At 46.9% G+C, this 12614-nt stretch overlaps 1 protein-coding gene across 1 annotated transcript in view; it reads left to right on the forward strand.

Moving 5' to 3' along the window:
* The window catches only part of BUB1 (BUB1 mitotic checkpoint serine/threonine kinase), a 50148-nt gene extending 40991 nt beyond the window's left edge, over positions 1–9157 (forward strand). Inside the window, exons 20-25 of the mRNA XM_062209855.1 lie at positions 3664–3779; positions 4370–4531; positions 4690–4847; positions 4950–5124; positions 6603–6709; positions 8819–9157. Of these exons, the coding sequence (XP_062065839.1) occupies positions 3664–3779; positions 4370–4531; positions 4690–4847; positions 4950–5124; positions 6603–6709; positions 8819–9014 (914 nt within the window). The 3' untranslated portion in view covers positions 9015–9157. The remainder of the gene's footprint in view (positions 1–3663; positions 3780–4369; positions 4532–4689; positions 4848–4949; positions 5125–6602; positions 6710–8818) is intronic.
* Positions 9158–12614: the final 3457 nt, after the last annotated feature.

Consider the following 12614-nt stretch of genomic DNA (forward strand, 5'->3'; position numbering starts at 1 on the left):
GAGAGCTGGACTGGAAGAGGAGCAACCAGGACAGAATCTGGCGCCCCAACCGGGACTAGAACCTGGTGTGCCGGCACCGCAGGCGGAGGATTAGCCAAATGAGCCGTGGCGCTGGCCTGCAGAGCATTTTTAATATAATAAATAGATTTTAGGTTTTAGAGCAGCTTTAGGCTTACAGAAAAATTGAGAGGAAAGTATGGAGCTCCCATATACCTATTCTACCACATACCTACACACAATCACAGATTTCCATTAACTTCTGCACAAGTGTGGTACATATGTCACAATTGATGAGCCACGGATACACTATATATTAAAGCCCAGAGTTTACATTAGGCTCCGTGGTTTTGTACATTCTGTGGGATTGACATGTGTCCATCATTACAACATCACTGCCTTCAGTGTCCCCTGCTCATCCCTTCCTCCCGTCTCCCGCCCCCGACGACCACTGATCCTGTTACTATCTCTTGTTTTACCCTTTCCAGAATAGCATATGATTAGACTCATATGGTATATAACTGCTCAGACACTTCTTTTACTTAGCATTTAAGGTTTTTCCATGTCTTCTTTTTTTTTTTCCTTAAGATTTATTTATTTGAAAGGCAGAGAGAGAGAGAGGTCTTCCATCCGGTGGTTCACTCCCCAAATGGCCACAACAGCCAGAGCTGTGTCAATCTGAAGCCAGGAACCAGGCACTTCTTCCAGGTCTCCCATGTGAGTGCAGGGGCCCAAGGACTTGGATCATCTTCCACTGCTTTCCCAGGCCACAGTAGAGAGCCCGATGGGAAGTGGAGCAGCCAGGTCTGGAACCTGTGCCCATATGGGATTTATGAGATTTATTTATTTGAAAGAGAAACAGAGTAAGAAACAGAGAAAAAGACATCTTTCACCCACTGGTTCATTTCCCAAATGGCTGTAGCAGCCAGGTCTGGACCAGGCTGAAGCTAGGATCCAGAAACTTCTCCCTAGTATCCAACAGAGATGGCAGGGGCTCAAGTTGTTGGGCTGCCTTCTACTTCCCCAAACACATTACCAGGAAGCTGAATCAGAAGCAGAGTAGCCAGGTTCAAAGTAGCACTTTCATACGGGGGCCTGGCATTGCCACAGCTTAATCCTGTGCCACCACGCCAGGCCCCCATTGTACATTCTCAACACAGTGAACAAGAGTCCCTACGCCACATCCTTGCCAGCATTTGGTGGTGTCAGTGTTTTGGGTTTAGCCGTTCTAGTATCTAGTAGTATCTCTCTATTGTATAGGCCTAACCATGACAATTTCTTAATTTTTGTGTAAGAAATTCTTTATTCTTCACATCTGAAGGATAATTTCACTGGATGTAGAACTCTAGGTTGTTGGTATTGTTTTGTTTTAACACGTTGCATGTTTTGTTCCACTCTCATTTCTATGGCTTCTGAGAACTCTGATGTAATTCTTGTCCTTGCTCCTCTGTAGTAAGGCGACTTTATTCCTCTGGCTTCTTTCCAGATTGTCTCCTTGTCCGTGGTTTCCCACACGTAGGGTATGACAGCCTGGGTGTCAGTTTTATGGTATTTATCCTACTTAATAGTCTGAGTTTCCTTCTCATCCTCCCCTTATGCGTATATTACACCTTTTGTGACTGTCCCAAAGTTCTCAATCTGTTCCATTCTTTAAAAAAAAAAAAAAAAAGATTTATTTATTTGAGAGGTAAAGTTACAGACATTGAGAGGGAAAGACAGAGAGGTCTTCCATCCTCTGATTCACTCCCCAAATGGCCGCAACGACTGAAGCTGTGCCAATCCAAAGCCAGGGGCCAAGAGTTTCTTCCGGGTCGCCCACGTGGGTGCAGGGGCCCAATTGCCTGGGCCATCTTCTACTGCTTTCCCAGGCCACAGCAGAGAGCTGGATTGGAAGAGGAGCAGCTGGCACTAGAACCGGCACCCATATGGGATGCCAGCACTACAGTCGGAGACTTAACCCACTGTGCCACAGCACCACCCCTGTTCCATTCTTTTAATTTCTTCCTTCCTTCTTTTTTTCCTTCCTTCCTTTTTTGTCTTTCAGTTTTGTTTCTCTCGTCATATCCTCAAGCTCACTGATTCTTCTCCTTGATACTCAGTTTATTGAGGAGCTCACGAAAGGCATTCTTCCTTTTTGTTACAGTGGTTTATTTTTTATTCCTAGCAATTTCTTTTTCTCAGCGTTTCCATCTCTGTTTACATTTTTTTTTATTTTTGTACGTTGTCCACTTACCAATTACAGCTATTGGCATACTGATCATCATCATTTTTAAAAGCTAGTCATCTGATAATTCCAAAAGCTTTTCCATAGCCCTGTTTTTGATGCTTGCTCTCTTCAAGCCATGTTTTTTGTTTTCTGTTTCGCCTTTTAATATTTTGTTAGGAACCACATTTACTGATGTGAAAGGAACTGAGATAAATAGGACCACACAAAGTCTGTGAAGGGGATTGGGATAAATAGGCCTTTGGTGTGCGGTTTTTGGCCGCCTGATTAGGAGTTAGTCTGTGTTTACTCTTTGCTGTTGCTGTGGGGGTCAGAAGCCAAAAATCTCCTTTGTGTCCTCACTTGTCTCCCATGACGTCTCTGGGTTTCCGTCGAGACTTTTTAAGTAAGGCCCGAGATGTACAGCCTTCTCTGTTGTGATTCTCCGTATCCCCTGTCCATCTCCCCAGCTCCGGAAGCAGCAGTGTGCCCGTGACCTCAGTTCTCTAAGGTCTAAGAAGAGTTGTTGGTTTTCGGTTGTTCAGCATTTTTGTTGTGAGGGTGGAGGGGTGAATTCCAAGCCTCTTACATGCCAACTAGAAACCAGAGATCTACTTTTTCTATATATTTGGTTTTGACATGAATTCTTTTTTAAAAATTTTAGGAATCTTTAAAATTCACTTCTGTGGTTTTCCTCCCTAAAACCAAAACCTTAGCATGACCACATGAAAAATAGCAAACCCACGTTGAGGGACATTGCACAATATATCTGGCTGTTATTCTTTGAAACCGTCAAGGTCATCAAAAATAGGGAAAGTCTAAAGTCATCACAACCCAGAAGAGGCTAAGGAAACCTGGAGATAAAATACGTTGCATCCTGGAATGTGCAGGAAAAACTAGCGAAATGAGAATCAAGTGTGGCTTTTAGACAATGGTAACATACCACTGTGGGTTCTTTATTGTCACTAAGAAAGCCTGATTATGTGAGAGTTAGCGGTAGGGGACACCAGATTCAGAAGATGCAGAGACTTGACTTCCTTTGCAGCTTTTCTGTGGAACAAAAGCTGTCCTAAAAATAGGGCTTACTGAAGTTAGAATGGCTGCAGTATGTGTTCTCAACACCAGTGCTTGGCTTAGGGGTGTCGTTTGTCCTTTTATTCTGTTGTGAAACATGAGTATTTATCCAAACACATTGTCCGGCACTTTACAGAGGGTTTTTCTGTGTTCTTCCCAACATCTCAGTGGTCACTCAGGGCAGGCAGCCTACTTGAAAGTGTGTGGGGCCATGTGGCTAAGTGGCAGGCATTTGTTTCACTGTCATCCAAGGCCTTTCCTAGGGACCGAGATCCATTTTAATTTATTAAAGCAGTTCAGACACTAAGAGTATTTTACAGATTCTCCATTTTGATAAAGCCTTTCCTGTTTTGAGTCACCTGGTCATTTTGACATGTCTGTCTCCCAAGGTTCTTTGATGGTCTATGTCAATCACCTTCTTGGAGAAGGGGCCTTTGCTCAAGTCTATGAAACTACCCATGGAGACGTGGATGACACCAAAAATAAACAGAAATTTACTTTAAAGGTAAGTGATCACAGTAGCTCTTTATATGACATAGAAATGAATTGTAGTCGGCCTCTTTTTTAAGATAATGATTTTTTAAAAATTACTTATGTTTAGTTTATTTGAGAGGCAGAGAGGGAAAGAGCTTCCATTTGCTAGTTCCCTTCTCAATAGCCCAGAACAGCTGGGCCTGGCCAAGCCGAAGCCAATAGCCGGAATGCAATCCGCGTGTCCCACATGCTGGCAGAGACCCGTTACTGGAGCCATCATTGCTGCCTCCCAGGGTGTGCATTAGCAGGAAGCTGGAAGAGGTGCAACCAAGACTTGAACCCAGGCTTCAGTATGAGATATAGGCATCCCAATGGCACTTTAACCACTGTGCCAGACACCTGTCTCCATAGTGATGTTTTCATGGTAAGAAACTAACACTATCCTAGGAGAATTCAGGGTTGCCCTTCCACTGAAATCAACTTGGAGTAAGCTTCATACCGCAGAACAGCGCATAGCTTGCCATCACCTTCAACCCACATTCTTTGTTGGGATGGAGGTTATTTTCTTGGAGTCATTTCAGAATGAGAACCAGTATGAATGCCATCTACCTGATTGTGCAGGTGCAGAAGCCTGCCAACCCCTGGGAGTTCTACATTGGGACCCAGCTGATGGAGAGACTCAGTCCAATCTCACGGCACATGTTTATCAAGTTCTACTCTGCCCACCTGTTCCAGAATGGGAGCATATTAGTAGGAGATCTCTACAGCTACGGAACACTGCTGGTAAGTGCTCTCATTTCTACCATGCGGACACGACGTACACGTTGGGCTTGTGCCTGGCATGTGTCTTTTTATGGGGTGATGGCCAGGGGCAAAGCTCCTGACAACATTTCATTAATCTTCTGCAACCAACTCAGGATTCCACTTTGCATTGTTTCTAGAATGCCATTAACCTCTATAAAAATACCCCTGAAAAAGTGATGCCCCAAGCTCTCGTCATCTCTTTTGCCATCAGAATGCTCTACATGATTGAACAAGTCCATGACTGTGAAATCATTCATGGAGACATTAAGCCGGATAACTTCATACTGGGAAACAGGCAAGTGCCTCACTTTTCCTGGGATTCTTCTCCTAACCTTTCCCCGGCAGCCTCTGGTTACTTGTGCTCATGCACCCTGGTCCTTGCTTGTGTTCGGTGCAGGTTTTTGGAGCAAGACAGTGACGAGGATGATTTGTCTGCTGACTTGGCACTGATTGACCTGGGTCAGAGTATAGATATGAAACTGTTTCCCAAAGGAACTGCGTTTACAGGGAAGTGTGAGACGTCTGGTTTTCAGTGTATTGAGATGCTCAGTAACAAGCCATGGAACTATCAGGTATGGTGTGAAAGCGAGAGATTTCAAAGTATCGTCCTTAATTGCAGGAATAGTGGGGATCTAGTTAGTTTGAATGGGTATCTTGAGCAGCAGTTGAAGGAGGAACTTAATGTGGAAAGAAGGGGAATCAAGTCTATTCCTAAAAAGTTTTCCTTCATATTAATCAGTTATCAGTTCTGTAACCAGAAAAGAAGAGCAGATAGAATCCATGAGTTTGATCCTCAGGAAGAGTAATAGTCTGGGAGGCCTTCAGAGTGGAGGTCAGGCTGTGAAGGGCCAGCCTGGCTTACTGAGCTCACACTGGCCCGCCTGCATTCCTTTATGGCCAGAACGCCCAGGGCGTCCCAGCCCACCCTCCCCTCGAAGAAGAACCCTCCCCACGCATGGTGTTGGATACACCTGTGCTGTTTTCACAGGCAACAAGGGAGATTTGTTGGTGATCAACAGTGCTAATCAGATGTCCAGCCAAGTGCGTGGCCAGCTCCAAAAGGTGTTAGAAGTGGACCATTATTGTCCTAAAGGAAGGCTTTAGAATTCTATTTTGTCATTTGCACCTTATTTGAAAGGCAGAGACAGAACAACAGAGAGATCTATCATGATTTTTCGCTCCCAAATACCTGCAGCAGCCAGGGTTGGGCTAGGCTGAAACCAGATGCCCAGAACTCAGCCCAGGTCTCCCACGTGGGTGGCAGGGGCCCAAGTCCTTGAACCAGCATCTACTGCCTCCCAGGCTGCATATGAGCAGAAAACTGGATGGGCAGCAGAGGGGCCGGGACTCAAGCCAGGCACTCCATGTGGGATGCGCGCATCCTAAGCACCGTCTTAGCCAGCGTGCCGAATGCCCACCCTGGCTCCAGAATTTTCAGCAAATTCGAATATTATATAACAAGTAAGGAAAATACAGGTTAGGATAATTGTGAAGTTCTGATGCTGTGTTAACAAACCCAGTTGCCCAGTTTCCAGGTGAGACTTGTGGCTGTCTGGGAGCCCATGATAGAGTTGGCAAGGGTGGGGCTGTGTGTCTGGTAGGTTGTCCCGCCAATGAGGCCACAGACTGCGGGATGCTGGCCCAGCCCCTCCTGGAGTGGGGCGGGTGAATGGATGTAGTCCTCTGTCTGTGGGTTTCCCACAGCGAGAGGCCATGGGGTGCCGTCAAGAACAAGAGCCAGAGTCCCAGGCCAGGGAGTTGGGAAGACTTGCAGGCTGGCCATGTTGGGGAGGATGGGAGTGTTGTCTGCCCTGCGTGACAGAACAGAGGACTTGAAAAGGACACATTGGCTCAAGGAGGGAGGACAGGACTTTCCCAGGGGCTACCTCAGGAGGCACCCGTGCTCTGCCATGAGGTTCACAGCCATCGGGGAGCAGAACTCATGGCTTCCCCAATCCTGTGACAAGTCAGCGTGCTGCCTGGGTTGGGCATCTCGGTGTGGTCCTGTGCGGATGACTGTCTAGTCACGTGTACCGTGTTTTCTTCGTAGATTGATTACTTTGGAGTTGCTGCCACAGTGTACTGCATGCTCTTTGGCACTTACATGAAGGTGAAAAATGAAGGGGGCGTTTGGAAGCCCGAGGGCCTCTTTAGAAGGTGGGTCTTAGCCCTGGGGCCACAGCACACAGACAGCAAAGCCAGTAGAATGCTGGCTTCACCTGGCGGCAAGAGGGTCTCGGCCGCCACACAGAACATCTGTGCCTCGGGCCGTGTGCTGACAGCACAGGGCTAGCACTGCAGTGAGCCAGCCAATCATGTGGGTCCCCACCTGTGAGAACCCAGCAGCCAGTGCCCTTGTGGGGTCCTTGAGAGCACCCGGCCCGCTCCTTGTGCCTGTACACATGAGCACTCCTCTGTCCCCTCCAGGGGAGCCCTGACGTCACTGAGCGCAGGCCTGCTTCTCTGGGTCAGTGGATTCACACGGATCTACTTTCCTCAGATGTTGCTTAGCGGGGGCAGAGGAAGTGGACACGGAGCTGCTAAGTTAGGAAGAGACATGACGAGAGGTGTCGGGGTGAAGTCCCAGCCCTGCCTGACTTGGTTCCCCTGAGACTCTTGTCCATTAGACAGTCTCGGCAAGTGTCAGCGACAGCACCGGAGCCCTTCCTGTCGGCACAGTGGCCCACCTGGCATGATGCCTACACAGACAGATGGTGGTGCTGGCTTCCAGCCGCTCGTGGTACCACTGGAATTTGTTTGAGGTATAAAAACATATACAGAAGAGTGCACTCATCTGACAGACAGACTCGGAGTTTTTTACATATGTTGACATCTTTTTAAAATTCATTAAACTGAGATTCCCCTTGACTCGCCACCCCTTACCAAAGCAGAAAGGAGGAAAGAGTTGCCAGTAATTTTATGAAATGTCACAGACCACACATAAATGTTAGGGTCAGGACCTGGAAGAAAACTTGGAATAATTATATTTTGCATATGGCGTCGTCATGCTTAGCAAATCCTTCATTCTTCCTCTTGCTCATAGTCAAAGGACCAAAGCTGGGCAGGCTTCCTGTCTGAGGTACAACTCGGGCTATGTCCTGCATTTTCCCCACTGCCTGTGTCCATCTTCTGGAGTTTCTGCTTCAGCCCTAACCACTGCAGTCCTTGCAGCTGTTAAATGAGAGCTGTCTCCTGGGAGTCCGGCCACTCTGCCTGGTCCTGACTCGTAGGCAACTGTGCTTGTCATTTGGCCATTTGGCTAAATTACTCGTTTGGCAGTAGGATATATACAGCAACCCAAAGCAGATAGGTTGGTTTTTATGCGTGGCGTGTGTGTCTTTTTTATTTGTTTTTAAGATTTATTTTATTTATTTGAAAGAGAGAAAGAGAGATCTTCCACCCACTGGTTCACTCCCCAAATAGCCACACTAAGCAGGTCTGGACCAGGCTGAAGCCAGGAACCAGGAGCTTCATCCAGGTCTCACACATTGGTAGCAGGGGCCTAAGCACTTGGGTCCTTGCTGCTTTCCCAGGAGCACCAGCAGGGAGCTGGATCAGAAGTGGAGCAGCTGGGACTCCAGCCAGCATTCTGTGGGGTGCCAGCATGGCAGGCTGCAGTTTAACCTGCTACACCACAATGCCAGCCCCTGAGCAGATAATTTCTTAAAAATAGAAAGTTGTCAGCCAGCGCCGCGGCTCACTAGGTTAATCCTCCGCCTGCAGCGCTGGCACTCCGGGTTCTAGTCCCGGTTGGGGCGCCGGATTCTGTCCCGGTTGCTCCTCTTCCAGGCCAGCTCTCTGCTGTGGCCCGGGAAGGCAGTGGAGGATGGCCCAAGTGCTTGGGCCCTGCACCCGCATGGGAGACCAGGAAGAAGCACCTGACTCCTGGCTTCGGATCAGCATGATGCGCCGGCCGTAGTGGCCACTTTGCGGGTGAACCAACGGAAAAAGGAAGACCTTTCTCTCTGTCTCTCTCTCTCACTGTCTAACTCTGCCTGTCAAAAAAAAAGAAAGTTGTCCACTGCAGAGCTATTGCTAAAAGACTGCCTTAAATCATTTTGGGGGAACAAAGTATGTTTAGACATTTAATTGGATCTTCAATTTCTCCCATTGATAATAGATTTGGCATTTCCCTTCTTGATGGGTTAATTGCGTTTGGGTGAGAGCTGTTGTGTGACTGTCCAGGCCTGTGGGAGGCAGCTGAGGAGGGGGCTGCGTGCGTGCTGAGGGCCACCTTTCATCTGTGGTGGGTGCTTTGTCCCGCAGGCTTCCTCACCTGGATGTGTGGGAGGAATTCTTCCACCTGATGCTGAATATACCAGATTGCCACCACCTGCCGTCGTTGGCGCTGCTAAGGCAGAAGCTGAGGACGCTGTTCCAGCAGCACTACGCGAGCAAGATCAGGACGCAGCGCAACAGGCTGATTGTGCTGCTCTTAGAGTACAAGAGATCGAGAAAATAGAAATGGACACGGACACTCCATAGAAACCACTTTGTAAATGCCAACCTCATCCTGAACCTTAATTTTCCCCCCACATTTATTGTTTATGTCAATGTTTGTTAAAAATAAAATCTACAGAGTGGATCCATGTGATGTAGTTGTTATAAATATTACAATGATTAAGCTCCCTGTGAGGCAGGCTGTCTGGGCTACTCTTGGGGAGACATTTTTGGAAATAATTTGCATGTGAACTTTTTTTTAAATATTATTTGTTTATTTGAAAGAGTTACACAGAGAGAAGGAGAGGCAGAGAGAGAGAGGTCTTCCATCCGCTGGTTCACTCCCCAGTTGACTGCAACGCCCAGAGCTGAGCCCATCCAAAGCCAGGAGCCAGGAGCTTCTTCTGGGTCTCCCATGTGGGTGCAGGGGTCCTTCCCAGGCCATAGCAGAGAACTGGATGGGAAGTGGAGCAGCTGGGACTTGAACCGGTGCCCATATGGGATGCAGGCACTGCAGGTGGCAGCTTTACCGGCGACACTACAGCGCCGGCCCCCACATGTGAACATTAAAATTGCTTTTTAAATACCTGTTTACTTTAAGCAAAAAAGAGGTCAAAACAATTTTTCAAAATTTTTGAAAAAATCCCCAAACATCCAGACTTTTAATGAATAAAGCTTGCCTGACCTTTCTCGGCCCTGTTTCTCATTTAGTGTTTATAACAAATCCTAAACCTCTCTTTTTTAAAATCTCAGGTCTTGAACATTCTTCCTTATAGATCATTAACTCCAAAATTATAACAGCCTACTTAACATGTATTGACTTTACACACCACAAGGGCCCTGTAACCTGAAATAATTTCCCTCTCCCCTCCCTCCTTTCCTACAAACTATTTGAAGTACCATAGTTATCTCCATACAGTCTTATTTGCATTTGTCATGAATTCAGCCAAATATTTACATATTAATAGCTATTTAAGTTTTTTGCTTTGTACTGTGATTTGTAAAGTTGGGTTTATTATTTTTGTGTCTTAAAATGTTATCCACAACTGGAAAAATAAGTTCTTTTTTAAAACTAGTACTAATTTAAATAGTTAAAACTATTTTGGGGCCAGCGCTGTGGTGTCGTGGGCTAAGGCTCTGCCTGCAGCGCTGGTGTCCCATATGGGAGCCGGTTCTCATCCCGGCTGCTCCTGTTCCGAACCAGGTCTCTGCCATGGCCTGGGAAAGCAGTGGAAGATGGCCCAAGTGCTTGGACCCCTGCACCCGCGTGGGAGATCCCAGAAGGAGCTCCTGGCTCCTGGCTTCAGATCAGCCCATCTCCAGCCGTTGTGGCTATTTGAGAAGTGAACCAACTGATGGAAGACCTTTCTCTTTCTCTCTTCCTCTCTGTCAGTAACTCTACTTCTCAAATAGTTTTTTTTTTTTTTTAATTCTTTTGATGGCTATTTTAAACTACATCTTGTTTTTTTCCCTATATCTTTCTAGCTGGTAGTTTGAATATATGGTGCCTATAGATTTGTTAAGAACTTTTCATTTGATTCTTCTAAAATTTCCAAATAACCATCCTTTTGAAAGTGATGCTTGCTTTATGTCATTCCCAATTCTGTGAGTTCTCTCTCGTCACTGGTACCTCGAGAAGAGGGTTAAGTCGCAGTGGTGGTGGGCAGCCTTGTCTCGCTTCAGTGAGAGCGTCTCCAGGGTTCATCCTTCAGCTTAGTGACACTGGCTTGAGATGGCCTTTTTTAATCATGCTAATGTCTACTGATGCCTGTATACAAGCAAATGTGAACCACACCAGGGTTTTAGGGGTGTTTCCTCACCTTTCCATCCGTATTGCTCCAGCTGTCTGTCATCTTGTTTGATTGTGCCATAATTGATTTAACCAGTCCCCTACTCAGCAACACTTGGTTGCTTCACAGTTATATTGCTACAAAATAAATGAGGGCAGGTGCAACATGTGTCTGTAGGATAAACTACTAAAATGAGATCCTAAAATATGTTTTTATTCTGAAAATAAGGAACACATTACATGATCAGTTAGGCCGATACACAACCTGGAAATAGAGAATGACCCAGGGGCCTCATCAGACAAACCAACACACTAAACAGTCGAGCCATCGATAAAGTCAATTTGTGTGATTTTTTTTTTTTTTTTTTTTTTTGCCTTTTAAAAATAGCAATATTCACTCAATGTGTTCACCTGTGAAAGGCAGCTGCGGGTACATCAGCCTTGGGTGAGGCGGCATGTGGCTTCAGCTTCCGTCCCCGTGGGGGTGTCGCCACCGCCAGCCTGCAGTCACTCAGAAACCCCCCGGGTCACAACACTGCTGTGGTCCATCTGGTCCATGATTACACCAAGGGCTGCATCTGAACTTCACGGCTCAAGCTAAACAGGGTGACAGACTTGAGCCGGGGGGGTCTGTCTGCATTCAGACGCCTGGCGGAACCTGTACTGGTCTTCACGTAACCCTAACTTAGTGACCCGGTTACAGAGTTTGCCTGTATGAGGGACACAGCTGTGTGTAAAAGGACACCTGGAAGGGAGGATAGAGGGGCTCCAGCTCGCTCCACCAGTGAGGCCGACGTCCCTTCAAGGACGCCACTGGCTCTTAGTCATCTCTGTCTCTCGGGCCCAACTCGTCTTAAGTGCTCAAATGTTGGCCAGACTCAGGGCTAGGTTCAGCTATTTTTAAAATTTTTTAATGATATTGATCAGGTACAGTGTGAAAATGAGATACACGTACAATATGTGTTGGCCAAATCCAGTCAGCATTTCCATTGCCTTGAATATTTTATAAAAGGGATTGACAGTAATTATACATGGGATACAGTGAAATTTCAGTAAATGATTCACAAATGGTCAAATAAGGGTAATTGACATTTCCACTGTCTTACTGTTGCTTTCTGTTTGGAGTTGTCGTGCTCCTCTTGTTTAGTCATAGGATCTATAATAAGTTACAGTGATCTACAGTCACCCCACTGGCTCACAGCCCTGTCTTTGGCCGAGGCACTGCCCAGTCACTCTTGGCCACCTGCTCCCCACTCCAAGTTCCAGCCAGGAAAGAGGCCGCTCAGTGGGGACATTCAGAGACTCCTGGAGGATATCTGTGGTCACAGCATTGATTCTAGGATTGTGTTCCCCAAGATTTCTAATAGCAAAAGCTCAATTGCAGCAGGTGCCTCTTAGAAACGAGAATGCTAGCATGTTTGTACAACACCCAGACACATCTGAAAAGCTGTCACTCACACCTTCCTCTGCACTGACCTAGGAGCCAAGGTGCCCGGTGCTCCACCTCCTCCTCATCCCTCTAGTCCAGCCCATCTGTTTCATGGCTTCCGTTCCAGAAAGTTTCAAACATGCATTTCTGGAATGGTTAGGCTGTGGCAGGCTAAGTTGGTCCCAGAGGGCTACAGGAGTGGGGGTGCTGCCTCGTGTTACAGCCTGGGGTAGCCATACCGTGGGGTACCAATCTGCCATCCTCGCACAAGGCTTCTACCATATTCCACTGCAGCCACTTCATGAATGGAAAGACCTAGTTGGTGCTCCAGGCCCTTGGACCAGATACAGTCAGGTTGCTCAGTCCCCTGCCAAGAGAGGCAGAAAGACCTGGAGAAAGGCAGC

Source organism: Lepus europaeus, chromosome 13 (genome assembly GCF_033115175.1).
Source record: "Lepus europaeus isolate LE1 chromosome 13, mLepTim1.pri, whole genome shotgun sequence".
Lineage (NCBI taxonomy): Eukaryota > Metazoa > Chordata > Mammalia > Lagomorpha > Leporidae > Lepus > Lepus europaeus.